Raw genomic sequence first — 20139 nt, 5'->3', positions numbered from 1 at the left:
ATAAACACTTGGGATGTTTGTGCTTGCATCTGGGCTACCTCATATGAGTGTAAATAATCTCAGCAGGGCCCCCATTTTATAGCTCCCTTAATAGTGCCTCAGGCTACAATACCTGTCTTGTACCAACCACTACACAATTCAGCTCTCAAGCAACACAGCACTGATGAAAATTACTGAGATGTCTAGCCCTGTCATTGAAGTGAGGGCAAATGACTGGATGAATGATAGAGCAATGGGAATTGACTACTTGAAGGAAGTTGCAGGTCTGCTAAAATGTCCATTGCTACTTTGTGAACACACATTCAACTATTTTATATTCCTTTGTCCCTCCAAACTTTGCGTGATGTAAGGGTAGACAAATAATCACCTTGTATAGCACCAATAACACAATAAGCATATTAGGATACTGCATCACAGTGGTTACTGGGAGAACAATATTCAGTTAACTGTATTTATAACTTAAAACTTTATGTAGAAAATAACTAATTTTATATTTAGATTTATGTTCAAGCTAATTTCCATATATCTTGAATGATATCTAGTTTTCAGGCCTTAAAAGATATGATATGTGACTTACGAAAGGCAACCATAGTAGTACTTCACAAAAAGGGTAAGCCTCAGGAGCTTTGCAGCTCCTATAGACCTATCTTGCTAATTAACTTCGAGGCAAAAGTGTTAGCAGAGGTGTTGGCAAACAGGCTTAGACCGGTCATTCAATCTCTGATCCACTCGGATCAGTCTGGCTTCATGCCCCATAGGGGCACTAGCCTCAATCTCCGTAGCTTATATAGCGTGATGCATGTGGTCTCCCAACGCCCGGACATACCAGCTGCACTCCTATCTTTAGATGCCCATATGGCATTCGATAACATCGAATGGGAGTATCTGTTTGCGGTCTTGACTAAATTAGGCTTTGGGCCAAACTTCCGGGCATGGATCCGCCTCCTTTACACAGCACCGTTGGCGAGGGTGAGAGCGAATGGGTCTGCGTCAAGGGTTTTCAAGCTACATAGGGGTACAAGGCAGTGCTGCCCGCTTTCCACAATTCTTTTTGCGCTTGCACTTGAGCCGCTGGCCTCGTGGGTGCGCGGTGACCCGTTAGTGTGGGGCATTGATACAGGGGGAGGATGGGAGGAGCGTATTTCCCTCTATGCTGATGATGTCCTACTTCATGCACATCGCCCTAGACACACTATCCATAGGTTTCTGCATATCTTAAGGTCCTTTGGGGAGTACTCCAGATATCACATCAATTGGGACAAGTCCCTTGTGTTCTCGCTGGCGGGAACGCCGGCTGTGTTGACATCGGAGTGTAAGGCTCTGGTATATAAGGAGACTTAAGTATTTGGGCATCTGTGTCACTAAGTCGGAAGCCGAATTTATGCGCTTGAATGTCTATGCACAATTGGATTGACTGAAAAGCGATGTGGCCCATTGGAGAAGTTTGCCGGTCTCGCTTATGAGGCGCCGTCTTGTTTAAAATTATGGCCCTCCCGCGACTATTATACGCGCTACAGAGTACTCCCTTTCTGATCCCTGAGAGTTACTTTCGGGCGCTTGAGACAGAGCAGCGCACGTTACTGTGGGGCGGGGAGTCCTAGGATCGCCCTACGGAATCTCCAACTGGGGGTATATGAAGGAGGGCTGGCGGTGCCGGATATGAGAAAGTATTAATGGGCGACACAACTAGTTAACCGGTGGATTTTCACTACCTCCGACGAACCAGCATATCGGGTGGATCGCATGGCCATGAGTAGGGGCAGCTATCTCTCGACCCTCTATCGAAAGCGAAGTGGCAACTCAACTCTCCCCCCTCAAACAGCGACAGTAGTTGCAGTGTGGCGTAAAGCGACAAACATGACTGGGTGGGTGGCCAAACTTACAGAGCAAACCCCATTATGGGAGGGGTATTTTCTGACTGGAACCGTGAGCCTAAAGGGATTTTGCGGATGGAGTAATATCAGCATTAATCTGTTGGAGGACATCTGGAAAAAAGGGCAGCTGTTGGATTTTGTCAATATGCAGTCGGAATATCAGATGGGAGAGGGTGCATTTCTACGGTACTCACAGCTGAGACATGCGCTACATTGCTACCTAAAAGCGGGTGATCAACTGCCAGAGTACGTCCCGTTAGAGGATAGGCTGTTGCTCGATCCAATGCTTGATAAGGCCATCTCACTAACGTACAAAAAATTGATAAATACCACACCGGACCCCCTGGGACCATTATGGGAGGCATGGGAGTCAGATCTTGGCCTCCTTGAAGATGACTGGGCAGAGGCTTTACAAAGCCCTGGAGAAATTGCGATAAGGGCAAGGTTCCGCCTAGTTCAGCTCCGAATTGTACATAGATCATACGTCCTTTGTACTGTACAACATCGTATAGGTTTTTGTTTGTCGGAACAGGGACATTCTTTCATATCCTCTGGGCATGTCCCAAAATTCAGGAATACTGGAAGAACCTGGCCCAGGTAATGTCGGAGGTGGTAGGCGCCACGGTCCCCGTGGATGCTGGGTGGCTTATCATAGGAGTGACAGTAGATATAGTATGGCCTAAAATGGCCACAGTATGGCTCGCACTGGCGGGAATAGTGGCAAAAAGAAGCATTACCAAAAAGAAGCATTGCTCAACTATGGGGCACCAGTGAGGTACCCTCAGTGTAGAGTTGGGAAAATGACTTGGACTGGTGTCAAAGGGCGGAACAAACTGTGTATCAGAGTAGAGGATGCCCACAGAAATGAGTAAAGATTTGGGGAGCTTGGAGGGCCTACAGGGGGAATTTCTCGATTGAGTGAAGGGGACCCTCCATCGGGGTGTAGATGGTTTTAGTTTCTCCACGATAGCACGAAATGTTTGGAATCGGGAATAATGATACACTGTGGATGTAGTTGAATTGTATGTGCGGCTCCGCTAATGACTTAAATGTACACTTTTGTGCAAGCATGTTGTTTACAGTTTTAAAAATAAAAATAATTTTTAAAAAATCAAAAAAAAAGATACATGATATGAAATCACATCATGTATCTAGATTTTTTGTCACAGAGCAACTTAATACTGAACATTTATCTGTGATAGCATAGGCTCCTCTCTTTCATGCTGATGTCACAAGAACAGCTCTGCTGCAATTAATCTGCGTAATGACTAAATCCAGTACACCTAAAGGATGAATGCTGCTCCCTGGATGCAACACAATGAAAGTGCATACAAATCCTTCTAGAACATACAAATTAATGACTGCTGTCAACATATACATCTTTTCACACTTCCCGACTGCTGTCAACAGAAATATATTGCCACAATACAAGAAAATTATTCATTTTTCTGACTCTGTATGGTAATGCCCATAACTCTACAGGTGAAATCAGTACAGTTTAAAACAGGTGAAAATAATACTGATCGTGAGTCAATTAAGACTTTGGCCCTTTCTCACTTTATGAACAAATCACTTCTTTTTCCTTTTCTAGGAGCATGTATGCTGTCTGGAAATCATTTTTAGAAGGTACCATGCAGGTGGCCCAGTCTCGCATCAACGTCTGTGAAAACTACAAAAACCTAATTTCAGAGCCTGCAAGGAATGTGAAACTTTATAAAGAGCAACAACTGAAAAGGGTAAGTCTCTCCCTCTGAACCCATGGATCAACTCACCTCATATATATATATTTTTTAGTTCTTTTGTATTATCTAGAATATGATATCATAAGAGTAATAGATTTGAAAACAGACGCTTTACTAGAACTGTGCATTTTGTTGTAAAGAATGTGATAATGGAAAAATGCTTTCTAAATTATTTTAAAAATATTATTCCCAAATATATTTTTAAGATATCTGTTATAGTATTCGTCTTGAGCACATCTCCAGTATCTTAATCGTACCAAATTTGAGGGGATGTTTAATTTATTGTGTGGGCGCTGATCAGCGTGTAAGGATTCTGCCATTAACTTGTTGTTCATTTAGAACCTTGGTGTGTTTGTTGGTCCCAAGAAACAATGATATGAAACGCTGAAATAAATAAGTGAATAACCAAAGTAAATAAAATAAAAACTTGTATATAAAATGAATACAACTGAGCTGTCTACAGTCTACGTATATGGCGCTATTTGGTTATTATATCAATAGAGATTGATGTAGGTTAGGTGATAAAGTTATGAGCAACATTCCATTTATTCTGATATATAACCTTACCGTGGTTTGGATGTTGGGCCAGACATATCTTAGGAGTCCATAGTGATTTATTTCTTTTGATCATGCTTTACTCTTTAAGGGAAGCAGTTCTGAGGATATAACAAAGCCATGCCCACCAAGTATTTTAACACTTTGTCAGCTGATATCCAGTTAATCAGTATTATTGCCCAGCGAGATCATTAGATCAAGGAATAAGATAACTTTATTTTTTACCTTGGGTAAAATATACACTGCGTGAATTACCAAGCAGGTAGAAATAGGATCTAATCCAGTGTCTCAACTGACACATTTTAATTTGCATTTCCATTAATTGGTGTGCATGTCATATTATTTTTGTTAAGTTTGGGCCAAAAGTCTGGAAATTTCTGTGGCGTGGGCGTAGATATTAATAGCATATAGAGCATTGCCATTTTGTTTAGCATAATTATGACCTGTCTTCCTTCCTCATTTATATCTGACAACCCAATATTTAACTTGTATTTCCTCAATAATAATGTAATTACTCACATTATTGCCTTAGTGCTTTCAAGCAAGTTATATCTTCATCCATGTGCCGCTCATGCAGTTTTGGTCTCCTGTAAAAAATAAAAAACAAAAAAAAACTCTGTTTTTCATTTTACAACAATATTCTAGAATATTTCTCTTCTTCAAAAGATGATCCAAGCCCTTGTTGTTGAGCAATAATTTAAGCTTGTTCCTGTTAGCTTGTGTGTTCTAATCTTCATTTCATGGTGGTTAACTGAAAGAGTTCTATTTTGAAGTTTAAAAAATAGTGTGATTAGTATCCATTAAACAAATTCACAACTTGTAAAATATTTAATTCACAAGCAAAACAATAGAAAAATCAACCATTTTCATTTTGACGGGAAGGCAGCTTTTTTTTCAAAACATGTCTTTCTTTAAAAGCCAAAACTGTACTCTAGACTCTAGCTTATCACTTTGTCTTTTTTGCTTTTTACTTTGTCTTTTTTGCTTATTATGCATGTTCTCTTTTTGCCAGCACATATCAGTGCTTTAATTGAGGCCACCCATTGCCCAGACTAGAGACAGTTGGCTGTATTTTCCCTGCTCCCATGAATCATGCATTGATGTCCTTATGTACCAGACCAATTAGTTAGTCCACTGTTCTAGTGGCATTGGCTGTATTCGAGAAGTTGGTAGCCTAACCAATAAGGTATCTGGGGACTTCAGGTGGATTAAGGTATTGAATTGCTTGGGTAACGCCTTAATCAGTCTTGATATATGCTGAAATCTGGGATCTTGACTCCTCCTTTGTTTGGAAAGCTGTAGTTTTTGTGTAGACATTTTGTGGCGATTACTATTCCCAGGTAAATGTGATAGAATTCTGTACCTGTCTCAGAAAATAAAATGCTAGAAGAGTTGGGGCATCACAGGGAGGGCGTAGAGTACAGTATGGGTCTACAATATTTTAGTAGTTGCTAAACGCCCTGTGTTTTACTTTTGATATGATATAGTATTCTTTTTGGATTTTAGAGGCAGTATTTGTTTAAGTCCTTGGTGAATAGTATACAGAGATATGTAATATGACCAGGCTTCCTTTTGAAGTTGATCTCATCAAAGAGGTGCTTTTTGACACAGGTTTGTCAGTGGTAGTATCTCCGTTTTAATGCTGAGTTTATATCTAGATGAGGAGCTAACTTACTCTATATGTTGGAGAACGGGAAACCCGCAAGTACGATGGTTGATCACTATCCGAAAAAAGTTGTTGACATATGCTGATAGCTTGAGTGAAAGGGCTGATGTCATGAATGTTCTTGTTGACTCTGATTTTCTGCAGGAGTCATTCAAGAACCAGAATAAATAGTAAGGGAGAAAGTGGGCATCCTTACCAGGTGTCTCTATCTGAAAGAAATACGTTGGTTAAGAGATTCCTTACCTTGGAACTACCCCCAGGCGTCAGACTCCATCCGGAAAGATTTTTCGTCAGCAGTACCTCTGCGCGTTAGAAGGTGACGTCGGTCGGCTCCGCGTCCGTCGTTGGCATCGTGGTCACCGGGATGACGTCGTGGTAGCTACTTAGATGTCGTCATCACGCGCTGACATCAGTTCTGTTTTCTTTTTCCGCGCCAGCCAGCACAGATCCGGTCACTTTTTGACTGATTTTTTTCTCGACTTTTGTTGACTTCTTTTTTTGAGTCTTCGACTCCTAAGGTGCATGAGGAATGCACGGCTGCAAGCCATGCGGTTCCTGTCATCAGATGATGTCGGTGACGGATTCGCACCGCGTGTCTCTTTTTGCCTGGAGCGTGACCACGACCCCAAGTCATGCTCCGACAGCCGGTCAATGGTGCCGAAGGCTTTGCGGACGCCGTCCCGAAAGCTGCTTGATCACCGGCAGAGGGCTCCGCGCCGTCTGAGGTGTCGGTCGCTAGGGAGGCCGAGGGACTGGTCGCGAGGCCACCACCATTCGTCCAAGTCTTCGAAGTCTTCGCACTCTGGGTCGGGTAAGTCGAAGCATAAGAAGAAGCCAAAGAAGCATCACCACTCTTTGACTTCTCCTCGGCGGTTGGCCGACCCGACGAGGACGTGGTGGTGCCTCTCCCACGGCTCTGCACGCTGAGCCCGAAGAGCCGACTCATGATCCCCCCTCCCTTTCCGGGACCCGGAGCGACTCCCGCCCAGCTTCGTACGTTCTACGAGGCGATGCACGCCATCTTTGGGTGGCCCAAACCCGCCGGCGTGCCTTCGGTCCCCACAGACTCGGTTGGGGGGACTAGGCCTTCTCCGCCGGCGGCTTCGGCCCTGGCGCCGCATCCCCCCGTGGATCCAGGTCTGGATCTGGATCGGCAGCGGTTGACCTGATTACGCCTCCACCTGCACGCTACCTCCAGCACCACTACCGCGTATGACGCCGGTCGGCCCCCCAGCCGGCGTCGACCCCAGCCTCCGTCCCGACATGAACCCGGAGCCGGACCGGCGTTGCATGACGCCATATCCGGCGCCGAGTGGGGTTTTTGTGCCCCTGTTCACTCCTGGGGTCCCTTTTCGACCAGAATGGCACCCAGAAGATGAGGACGACTGAGAGGCGTCAGGTGACCCTCTGACTGACCAGTTGGACAGTGAACGGGACTGGAGAGAGGAACTTGGGGATGCCAGTGGTTTGGACACCTCCCCTGACCTTGGCATGTTATCTCCTACCATAGCTACGGAGGAGGAAGCGTCATACGCAGTGGTGTTGCATAGGGCGGCCGAGGCTCTCAACCTCGAGCTTCCAACGATGGCGGTTAGGACTAACTTCCAGACAGACGTGCTTCAACTGGCTGCAAGCTCTTCGGAGCCCTTGCTACCATTTAATGAGGCCCTCACCGTCGTTCTTTTGGGCATGTGATTCAGGCCCAACACGGGGTCTCCCGTGGACAGGATGATTGCCCGACGCCAATGCCCGGATCCGGGCGACCCCACTTTCCTCTCCCAACACCCCACCCCGGAGAGCTTGGTAGTCCAAGCCTTCGCTTCTAAAAGCGCATTCCCTACTGCACCACCGGAAAGGAAATCCAAGATGTTGGACCATCTTGGAAAGAAGATTTTCTTTTCCACCAGCTTAGGACTGCGGTCAGTAAACACTGCATGCCTCTTGGGCCGTTATTCCCACTCCGTGTGGGATACGGTTGCGCACGTGCTGCCTCAGTGTCCGGAGGAGGCCCGGGCAGTGCTCTCCCAGGCTGTTGTCGCCGGGAGGAATTCAGCAAAGTTTACCATCCATTGTGGGCTGGACACCGCCAACTCTCTGGACAGGACCATTTCAACGTTGGTAGCGCTTCATCGCTACGCCTGGATGAGATTGACTGGCTTATCAGGGGATGTCCAGAAAACCCTGATGGACATGCCTTTTGATGGCCGTCGCCTTTTTGGCGACAAAGCAGACAACGCTCTAGAGCGTTTCAAGGACTCACGGGCTACGGCCAAGTCCTTGGGCCTCTCTAACCTCCCTGCGCAGTCTGCTTTTTGCACCTTTTGTGGCTACGGAAGGGGTGCCCCGCTACGTCCCTCCCAGAGCCACAGGCCGCAGCAAGTTACCCAACCTTTGTGCATGGTTCCGGGGGCCAGCGGGCAGGCCAGTTCACCAACAACCCCCCCTACCCCCACCCCCCCCCCTCTGCAGCAGCCTCCTAGTCCACCCTTTAAGGCCCATCAAGCGCCAGTGGCCGGCATTATTCGCCACCACCTCCCCCACTGGCGCACCATCACATCAGACAGGTGGGTTTTGCAAATAGTCCGAAGGGGCTACTCCCTCCCCTTCGAGACTATCCCTCCAGCCATGCTACCGAGATACCACCGCATGTCGGAGGATCATCTGGCCCTTCTCCAGCCGGAAGTTACGGCTCTCTTGGCCAAGGGAGCCATCGAGCGCGTTCCTGTCGCAGAAGTAGGTTGTGGTTATTACTCCCACTACTTTCTGGTCCCCAAGAAGGACAAGGGCCTGCGTCCTATCTTGAATTTCAGGGATGTCAATCGCTTCCTCCGGAAGGAAAAGTTCAAGATGTTGACGCTTGCTCAGGTCTTGTCTGCCCTCGACCCGAAAGACTGGATGGACATTTATTTTCACATCCCCGAGCTGCCGGCCCACCGGCGTTACCTACGGTTTACAGTAGGCCACAAGCATTTTCAGTTCACTGTTCTCCCCTTTGGCCATCACCAGCGCCCCTCGGGTGTTCACGAAAGTGATGGTGGTGGTCGCAGCTCATCTGCGCAGATCAGGGGTTTCAGTCTTCCCCCCTATCTTGACGACTGGCTGTTGAAGGCAGGCTCGCCCCAGGCAGTCGTCTCCCACCTCCAGACTACAGCTGACCTCCTGCATTGGCTGGGGTTCTCCATCAATGTGCCGAAGTCACACTTGATTCCCTCTCAGAAGCTCCTCTTCATCTGAGAGGTTCTGGACCCTATGCGGTTTTGGGTCTATCCTCCCGAAAAGCGTGTCCGCGATATTCAGGCTATGATTCCGATCTTCCAGCCTCTATTCCGGGTTTCGGTCAGAATGACCCAGAGGCTGCAGGGCCTCATGGCCTCCTGCATCCTGGTGGTCGATCATGCTAGGTGGCATATGCGGGCTCTGCAGTGGGATCTGAAGTTCAGTGGGAGCAGCATCAGCGGAATCTGCCCGAATGCGTCCTGATCTCGGAGTGCACTGCATGACAACTGCAGTGGCAGCTCACGAACCAGGATTGGGTCAATGACAGATCCCTCTCCCCTCCCCCAACCAGACCACACCGCGGTGACGGACGCATCCCTTCTGGGATGGGGTGGCCACATGGGAGAGGCGGAGATCAGAGGACTCTGGTCTCAGGCGAAGTCCTGGCTCCACATCAACCTTCTGGAGCTCCGGGCGATTTGTCTTGCACTGAAAGCATTCCTTCCCTCTGTCCGGGGAAGAGTAGTGCAGGTGTTCACAGACAACACCACCACCATGTGGTACTGCAACAAACAGGGCGGGGTGGGGTCGTGGACCCTTTGTCAAGAGGCCCTCCGCCTCTGGACATGGCTGGAACATCAGGGCATATGCCTGGTGGATCAACACCTGGCAGGTTCTCTGAATACCAGGGCGGAGGAACTCAGCCGCAGGTGCATGATGGATCACAAATGGCGTCTTCACTCGGAGGTGGTGCAAGGTCTCTTTCAACAGTGGGGAGAGCCTTGGTTAGATCTATTCTCCACCGAAGAGAACGCGCAATGTCAGCAATTCTGCACGTTGGAATTTCCAACGTGGCACTCGCAAGGCGACGCTTTTCGTGGAGTTGCGGTCTGTTGTACTCATTTCCGCCTATACCACTTCTGTCCTGAGTGCTGAAGAAGATCAGGCGTGACCGGGCCCAAGTCATTCTTGTGGCTCCGGATTGGGCACTAAGAGTCTGGTATGCTGAGCTGCTCAACAAGGCCATCGATCTTCCGATCAGACTGCCTCTTCGGGAGGATCTTCTGTCGCAGCAGCAGTGGACGGTCCTCCACCTGAACGTGTCCAGGCTCCACCTCCTTGTGTGGAGATTGAGCGGCGGCAGTTGATGTCTTTCGTCCTGCTTACTGAAGTCTGTGATGTAATCTTGGCAGCCAGGCATCCCACCACTAAGGCGGTATACGCCTGCCGATGGAACAAGTCTGTGGCATGGTGCACAGCAAAGACTGTTGATCCCCTTTCTGCCCCTTTTTCTGAGGTTCTCTGGTTTCTTCTTTCTCTAGCCCAGCAGGGCTCTGCTCTGGGCACTATCAAGGGCTATCTTTCGGCCATCTCTGCCTTCCTTCAGCTTCCAGATCAGCCTTCCCTTTATAAGTCCCCAGTTGTAAGTCGCTTCTTGAAAGGCATAACTCATCTCTTTCCTCCTAGTCCTTTCATTATGCCTCAGTGGGACTTGAACCTGGTTTTAACTTCTCGAATGTGCGCTCCCTTTGAGGCGCTTCAGAATGGTCCTTTAAGCCTCTTGGCTCTCAAAACTGCATTCCTGGTGGCCATCACCTCTGCCAGATGAGTGAGTGAGCTCCAGGTGCCTTCTTCTAAGCCTCCTTTTCTCTCTCTACATCCGGACAATGTTGTCCTTAGGACTCGTCATCCTTCCTGCCCAAAGTTTTCACTGCCTTCCACATCGGGCAGACTATCACTTTGCCCACCTTCTTTCCGCATCCTTCCAAAGAGGAAGAGAGGCTCCACTGTCTGGACCCAAAATGTGCGCTTTTTTTCGATCTGGATCGCACAAAACAGTTCCGGGTGGATGACCAACTCTTTGTTGGCTACGTGGGTGCCAAGAAAGGTCGGGCCGTACACAAGCGAACCATTTCTCGATGGGTCGTTTTGTGTATGAAAGAATGCTATTCTCTGGCTAAAAAGGAGCCTCCAGTGGAGCTATGCACCCATTCCACCAGGGCGACGGCAGCCGCTTCTGCTTTGGGAAGAGGAGTTCCTCTACATGACATCTGTTAGGCAGCTACGTGGGCATCGCTGCACATGTTTACGAAACACTACTGTCTGGACACTCAAGTCCGGAGAGACAGCTTCTTTGGCTGTTCTGTTCTCCAGGACTTTCTGGTGTGATCTTGGTTCGCAGACCCACCACCGGGGTTGGTATTGCTGGGGTATCTATTCTAAGGTAAGGAATCTATAGCTAACGTGTTTCTTTCAGATGAACAAGTTACTTACCTTCGGTAACGATATATCTGTAAGAAACATTAGTTAGTTGTAGATTCCTTACCGCCCCACCCATCCTCTCCGTTCTGCAAACTGATTTCTAGGGTTAAGGATATCCTTTCAGGGCCCTAGTTGTGTGCACCAGTGGTCAGTGTCTTGCATGGCTCTGCGTTTTTGGCGCGGAAAGTCGTGTACAGAACTGACGTCGGCGCACGAGGGCGACGTCTAAGTAACTACTGCGATGTCATCCCGGCGACCACAACGCCAACGACGGACGCGGGGCCGACCGACTTCACCTTCCAAAGCGCAGAGGTACTGCTGACGAAAAAGCTTTCCGGACCCAGTCTGACGCCTGGGGGTAATTCTAAGGTAAGGAATCTATAACTAACTAATGTTTCTTACAGATATATCGTTACCAAAGGTAAGTAACTTGTCCTTCAAGTAGAAAGCTAGAAGAAATTACGGTATATTTGCTAGTATTGCTGCTAATGGTTTGACTTAGAATTGCTTATCGTAGGAGATACATTCTTGCGGGGCCAGGCATGCTTTGATAAAGGACATTATATGTGCCTCCATGTACACATTTTCAGGGTGCATGAGGATGACAAACTTATTTTAGATTTGACAAGCCTGCTTCTGAAATCCAGGATACGCCAAGTGGGTGTCTCACCTGCATTGTATGTTGGATGAATGGAATCTTCCTGAAGCTTAATGCCTCTAAAGTGAGAGTCTTATTCTTGGGTCAGGGCTCACTAGGAACACCTGTCTTGCACACGAGAATGGGTGAGGTTACTGCCCATACTGGCACTGCGAAAAGTCTTTGCTTTTTCTTCTTTGATAAAGATCTTAATATATCCAGACATATATTCAGTCATCAGATGAGACTGTTGAGTAATTCAGCCATTCATCAGGGTCTGCAACGATACCGTAAAGATAATGCCCCTCCGGTAAGACAAAAAGATTCTGGCCAATCGACGACATGCATGGACAGTAATAAACACTTACACACACCTCAAGCCGCAAGCCTATTTATCAGCACACTTTCATCTAGAGTTAAAAAGGAGTTTCATCCAGTATCGATTTGAAGCACACGACTGGAAGGACTGCTACCAACATGGAAAGGCAAAAATGTAAATGCAAATTGCTGCTTATGTGGATACCATAATGAATCCATAAGCCATTTGAAGTGTGTATACCTCATAGTCAAGGACTTAAGAAGGACACTCCTTAAACCAATTTTTAACGAACTAAATATTCGCACCAGTAGGCAAGCCGTAATGCGCTGGATAGAGGGCATATCCACCATAGTGACTTGCCAAGGGGTAAAATTTCTCTTACACATAAGTAACCTCCTCCTAAAAGTGGTCCCATAACAGTCAAAGTGCCACATGAAGGGACAGTTTTTTTTCAAACCTAAATGAAAAAATGAAATGAATTTACCAGAAATTAGTGTCCAATATTTATGTTAAATATTGTAGATACAAACTCAAACTATTTTATGGGAAATATAATTACTTTTTAACATTTGTATATTGAACATTTTATAAAGTGACAAAAAGCATATTTTATTTATCGCGCTTTATGGTTATGAAAAAACCAAATAAAGGACTTTTTGACAGCCATTGCTCCCTTTTCATCTCAGAGCTCCCGCAGACCATGCAGGGATTAGCTCCAGGCTTGAATATGTTGGTACATATTACTTTGATCTTCCTGCTCACTCTCTGCCAGAGTTAGATTGTGTTCAGACAATGGCGTTATACCTGCTACAAAACCTCATGGAGTTTAAAAGGCAGGCAGTTGGCTGCCTGTTATTCAGCATATCCACTTTAAAGCCATTTTTATTTCTCTAAAAGCTTTCTTTTGGGTCTAACTCTGAATACTTGATTGGATACATCCCCAAATGATCTCTCTAGTTGACATCTTCACTTTTATTTGTGGTACCCCGATTCTCACGAACTTTGTGTGGGGGCCATTCTTTATCTGCCTTTAAGCCTTCTATTTGTAACAAAGGTCCTCTTCATATAAGCCTGATTGACAAACACAGCAGCTTCAGGAAGGTTCTGAAGATCTTCCTGTTCAGTTAATTAGGCTGAAGCCAACCAGCCAGTGCAGCTGTCTGGTTTGCTAACAACATCTTGGGGACTTTCGGAAAGCTTCCCTGGGAAAGCATTCTGCCTAATGCTTATCAGGAGGCTTTGGATTGTAACTCACATTTGCTTGCTTTCTATTTGTTGGCTCTATTTGGGTTAGGCTGTCCAGCTTACGTTCACATCCCTTCTGTTTCCCGAACCCTATTTACTGTATTCTTCAACCAGTGATAGATTTCTGTAAACTGGCCTTTAAAACGTGTTCTTATTTTGTCATAGTCGCTATGCATTCATAGACAGAGGTCAAATGTAAGGCTCGGTCTTCCAGGTAGCTTAGCATTTACCTTTCTTTCACTGACTTCATAGTGAGAGGCTTTATGTGGCTGTTTCCTGTTGGCTACTGGGGGTGTGCTTAAGGAAGGTTGTATGATGTTGTTTTTTTCTAGCACACAACAAAATGTAAATGTCTGTAAATGAACTGTGCAGATATTTCAGAATATATCAGCATTAGGACAGCACAAATGAAGCACATTTTTGGATAATTCTGAACTGTGGTGTAAACAAATACTTTAATTTGATCAAAATAAACCAATACATTAGATGGTGACATTTCCACATATTATCGTTTGTGCGCTGTATACTTTTATAAATAAAACTATATATCTGTGCAAATGTAATGGTCATTTCAATTGAGGATGTGTTGTCTGTAATGTCAGTACGCTACCACACCCTACACCACTGCACACTGCGTCACTGCACTCTACTCTTCACTACTCCATGCCACTTCAGTCTATGCATCTCTAGTTTACACCACTCTACTTTATGCCAATGCACTCTACCCCCCACTACTCTTCTATGCACCACTGCACTCTTTGGCACTCTGTGCCACGCCACTCTGTGCCATTTTACTCGTCGCCACAGCGCTCTATTCTGTACCACTTGACTCTACAACAGTGCACTCTATGCCAATCCACTCTACGCCACTCTAATCTACGTCACTGTACTTTACTGTGCATCACTCCACTCTGCGCCACTCCACGCCACTCCACTCGGCTCTACGCCAATGCACTTTACACCACTGGACTCTATGCCAATCGACTGTGAAACTCCACACTCTACGCCACTATACTCTACAACACTCTGTGCCACTGCACTTTAAGCTAACTGCACTCTATGCCATTGTACTCTGCTTCACTGCACTCCATGCCAATGCACTCTATGCTACTCTACTATACTATACATCACTGCACTTTGACAGTGTGCTTTGCACCACTGCACTCTGTTCACTGCACTCTCTGCCCCACGCTGCGCCAATGTGCTCTGTGCCACGTTACATCACTCCACGCTACTGCACTCTACACCACTCTACTCTGCAACACTGCACTCTCCGACCATTGAACTCAACGTCACTTTACTCCGCACTGCTGCATTTTTCATTGCATCATTTTATGCCACTCTGTGCCAATGCACTTGATTCCACTTCACTCTGCACCACTCTACTCTGCATCATTCCATTCTACACTAATCAACTTTAAGCCACTCTGCACCACTGCCCTCTCACAATGCACTCTGACACACTGTTCCATTTTGCGCCATTCCACACTACGCGCCGCTCCATGCCACCCCACTCTGTCACTGCAATCTACCCTGCACCACTCTACTCTACACCATTGCACTTTATGCCGCTGCACTGTGTGCCTTTGCACTCTACGCCACTTTACTCAAAACCAATGCACTCTACATTATTGCACTACACCAATCTACTCTTCATCACTGCACTCTATGCTACTCTACACCATTGCACTCTACGTCCCTTTACTCTGCCCCACTCCACGCCACCGCACTCTACAACACTCTTCTCTGCAGCACTGCACTGTCTGCCACTCTACTCTGCGTCACTCTACTCTGCTCCATACCCCCGCACTCTACTGTGCAACACATCACTGTCTGCCACTCAACTCTGCACCTTTCTACTCTGCGCCACTGCACTCTATGCCAATCTACTCTACACCAGTCTGCTCTATGCCAGTGCACTCTACTGTGCACCACTGTATTCTTCACCACTGCACTGTACACCACTCCATTCTAGGCCACACCACTCCACTCTGTGCCACTGCCCTCTATGCCAATGCACTCTACACCACTTTAGACAGTACCAATAAACTCAACGCCACTGCACTCTGCATTCTACACCAACTACTCTGAACCACTGCACTGCCACTATACTTTACTCTGCAACACTCTAGGCCACTGCATGCTACACCACTCTGCACCATTGCGCTCTACCCCACTGCACTCTTCGCTTCTGCAATCTACATCACTCCACTCTATGCTACTCTCCTCTGCAAGATTGCACTCTGTGCCCCTGAAGTCAACACCACTCTACTGTAGTCCCCGTCACTACACTCTGCATCACTTCACTCTACATCACTCCACTCTACATCACTCTAATCTATTTTGTACAACTGCACTCCATGCCATAGCACTCTGCACTATTCTACTCCACAGCACTCTGCTCTACACCACTGCACTTTACCCTGCACCACTGCACTCTACGCCACTTCATTCTGCTCTGAAACAATCTGCTCTTAGTCACTGGTCTCTATGCTGCTCCACTCTGCACCGCTCAGCTCTACGCCATTGCAATCTACTCTGCACCGCTGTACGCCACAGGACTCTACGGCAGTGCACTCTACACCACTTTACTCAGAACCAATTCACTCCACGTCACTGCAATTTCGGCCACTCTACTGTACGACACTACACTCTGACACTCCACTCTGATACTCTACTCCACTATATGCCACTCCACAATGCTCTACTCCTCTTTATAGCACTACTCCACGGTACGACGCTCTACTCAACTCCCTCCATCCAACTTTACTCCACTCTATTGTAACACACTTCTCCACTCTACTCCACTAAATGCCACTGCACTCTACTCCACTCTATGCGTTCCACTGTCCTACACTACTCCACGCCATTCCACTCTACAACAATCTACTCTGCTCACCTCTACACTACAACACTCTGCTCCGCTCTATGCAATGCCATCTACGTCACTCTACTCTACTCTGACAGATTGCACTCTATGCCACTAAACTCAACACCACTCTACTCTGCACCTCTCTACTGCACTCTACGCCAATGCACTCCTCGCCACTGCACTCTGCATCACTCTACGCTAATCTATTAAGCACCACTGCACTCCACGCCACTGCACTCTACACCGTTGCACCTGCACCACTGCACTCCAAGCCTCTTTACTCTGCGCTACTCTACTCTGCGCCATTCCACTCTATCCCACTTTGTTTTACTCTGCACCACTCTATGCCACTGCACTCTACACCACTTTACTCAAATCCAATGAACTCTACACCACTGCACTCTAGTCCACTCTGCGAGGCTCAATGATACTCCACTCTCACGCTCTACTTCACTCTGACGCTTTACTCCACTCTATGTCACTCCACGACGCACTACACAACTCCCTCTGTGCTACTTTACTCCACTGTACTCTGACACACTATTCCACTCTGATACTCCATTCTATGCCACTCCACTCTGGCACTCTATGCCACTACACTCTATGTCACTACACTCTGCAACACTCTACTCCACTCAATGCCATCCCATTTGCCTACACTACTCCACTCTGCCACTCCACTCTAAATCAGTCTACTTCTCTCTACGCCACTCTGCTCTAAAACACTACGCAGCACCTTCTATGCCGCTCCACGGCACTCTATTCCACTCCACTCTGACACGTTATGGTACTCAACTGTACTCCACTAAGCTCTACCCCTCTCTATGCCCTTGCACTCCACAACATTCTACTCCCTCCACAACACTCCACACCACTGTAGTCTACGTCACTCCATGACACTCTACTTAACTCTACGACACTCTATGACACTCCACTTTACGATATTCCATTCCACGCCATTTTCCTTTACCCCCCCCTAACGTTTAACCATGCTGAACAGCAGCCACACTGGTGTACAACATTTCTAAAATGTATTGGCAAAGCCACTACCTCTTGCATAGGCGAGACCTATTGGCTTTGCCAGTGCTTGTTTTATTTCTGTCTTTTGTTCCAAGATGCCTCTGAGTGTACATTAGTGCATTATATGTTTTAAATTCATTAAGTTCATTCATAGGGCACATGCTATCATGGACTAGCCCTGCATTCCTTGGGAGCTTTCCTGATATTTCTTCAGACCAAATGGAGAAAAACAAGAAACTAAAAACATCCCTTACAGGGACACATTTTGGTATGATTGTGTTGACATCTTGAAATTTGCAAATTTCATGATTACCCAGTGACCCCACTAGTGTAACTTTTCTGTTGTGTTTGTTTGTGCTCCGAATAGCAGGGGAAGGCAAAGGGTGGTTCCTTCTTCATAGGTACGCGTTTGGATTCGTAGGCACCATGTGATATTGGTGTCCTGTAGTCCATGGACCCTCAACATCATTTGAACATTGATTTCATGTTTAGTAAGAGCCAAGCACCTTCATTGCTGGTATATGGGAGTATCCTGGCTGTTGAATGGAGCATCCGGGACCTAAAGCGCCTGGATACCCCATCGGGTGATTAGCCGTGCTTTATAACTCCTGATTAATTGATCGAGGTTCGGAAGCTCGGCCTTGCTCAGGGTAAAGGAGTCATTGTAGTTACTGAAGAAGTAAACGCACGCCGATTTTTCAAGCAAACTCCAAGTACCTAAACTCTGCAGCCCGTCCAGTGACATCATCTCTTTCTATTTCGCCAGACCCCTATTTACATGTCCTTCCTTTAATGCATAGGAAGTTTAATCACTTTCCAATTAATCTGAGCACCCCGTTTTTAATGACCTCAAAGTCCAGACGTTAACGTGACCTTAGCGGCCCAGGCTGGTAAATTAGAAATTTTTACATTTACATTTTTTACATTTAGTTTTGCATTTAGAGAAATCTGTAGCGTTCACTTTGGCATTAAGGCTGACTGTATTGGATAAAACGCTGCTACGGTTTTAGCTTTTTGTTAAAATCTGTGCTGTTATCTAGATTTAACACTAGCAATGTGTGACATGACAGTTTAACAAGTTTTACGGATTTGGAGATGTCTAAACAAACAGGTGGAAAATCATAGAAAAAAAGTTTCGTAGAGCAACAAAAAAAAAAAACCTCAACCATTGCTGGATAGTTCAATCCAAAGTCGAAGGTGTGTTAAGTTGACAAACTTTGGAATTTCTATGAGCTAACAAAGGTTTCGACTTTGCACAATTCCATCGGCTGAAGTTTAATTCCATCACTTCTAAATCACAGATACCAGTCTGTCAATTAACTCGCATCGTAAAAAATGTTGGATCGTTTATCTTTCAGAGAATATTGCATATTCCAAACTTGGAACATATCTGCGATTTAGAAATGGGATTTTCACAACTGAAGGACATTGTCGCCATTAGGGGGTGTAACATTATTTGGTACAGTCCAGCTCACTGGATTCAGTGTGCGCCAGGCTCCTGAAAAGAACTCCAGTTCTCTCTTCAAGGGACAGCCTTTAAAAACGATGGTCCTCATTCACAAAGGTAGACTTGACTTTTGGTGTGAGTTTACTATTTTTTCTTGCTATTCGCAAACTACGAGTGCAGTTTTGCGTGTACTTTATTTACAACTGTGGATAACTCCACACATAAAAAGATAGGACAATCCCTGCAGTCGTAATAATACATGTAAAACTACACTCGTAGTTTGGGAATAGGGCTCCAAGTTTTATGTTTTTTTTTTTTACATTTCCGTCTGTATTTATTTGTGGTCCATTTTATTGCTATTTATCCATATTTATTTTATGTTTTGCGAACAAATGGGGTCGTAAAATGGTATATTTCCACATTTAACTGAAAATCGTACTCGTACTCTGACGTCTGTGACATTTTAGCAAATTAGGCCGTCAAATATAACTTAACACTGTGCCTGGAAGCAAATATTAGCAGTTATATACAAATATATGTTAACATATGCCTGAATTTAAGGGAATCTCATCCTGTTTTAAAATCCCCACGGTGGGTATCTGCTTAGCAATTGGTCTGGAATTCATGAACGACAACAAGGAGAGTCACTTACAGGAAGCACAATTTCCTGTATTTTTCTACTTTTAAAAATAAATACAGACTGGAGATAGATTGGTTTCTGTCTGTGTGTATCTGTAAAAATCAGTAAAAATGGAAAACTGGAAGCCTTATTTGTGAATAGCACGTAAATAGTAAACTTACACCAACATTGTAAGTTTACCTTTGTGAATAAGGCTCCATATGTTCATTAATTTATCTTGTTGACTTCCAAACGTATATTTGCCCAGTAGTGAACTAGGTGTTTGATGGCATTGTCCACACACCTGTCACAGAATGTTTGAAAGCAATTACAAGCGAGTAGAAATGGAGGCCAATGTGCAGTGTATTTTTTTTTTTTTTTTTTTTTTAATCAAACCTATTCCTTTTAGAACATTCTTCATCACTCCATGGGATTAATTATTCATAACCATTTTAGTTGTTGCATTATAGTACCCTAAAACAGTTTTGCAGCGTGAATCTTTCTGGATTCACTATGCTGTGCATTATTCCGCGATCTTGTGGTTGGGTCCGGATTCGTAGTCTTTTCTTTGTTTTTTTTTTTTTTTTTTTGTAGCCCAGGTGGGCGTCGACGTCCACCATTTGGTGCACCTCCCGTGACGTCGTCGTGCTTCCTGCGGAAGTCCC

General features: G+C 45.9%; 1 protein-coding gene across 4 annotated transcripts in view; it reads left to right on the top strand.

The window, feature by feature from the left end:
* The window catches only part of FCHSD2 (FCH and double SH3 domains 2), a 490271-nt gene that overhangs the window by 219838 nt on the left and 250294 nt on the right, over window positions 1-20139 (top strand). For all 4 annotated transcript variants that reach the window (XM_085623302.1, XM_085623300.1, XM_085623301.1 and 1 more), the window contains exon 5: window positions 3466-3610. In XM_085623302.1, the coding sequence (XP_085479428.1) occupies window positions 3466-3610 (145 nt within the window). The remainder of the gene's footprint in view (window positions 1-3465; window positions 3611-20139) is intronic.

The sequence above is a fragment of the Triturus cristatus genome, chromosome 8 (genome assembly GCF_964204655.1).
Source record: "Triturus cristatus chromosome 8, aTriCri1.1, whole genome shotgun sequence".
Lineage (NCBI taxonomy): Eukaryota > Metazoa > Chordata > Amphibia > Caudata > Salamandridae > Triturus > Triturus cristatus.
Note: the sequence above shows the minus strand (reverse complement) of the source record. Positions and strands in the feature narration are given on the sequence as shown.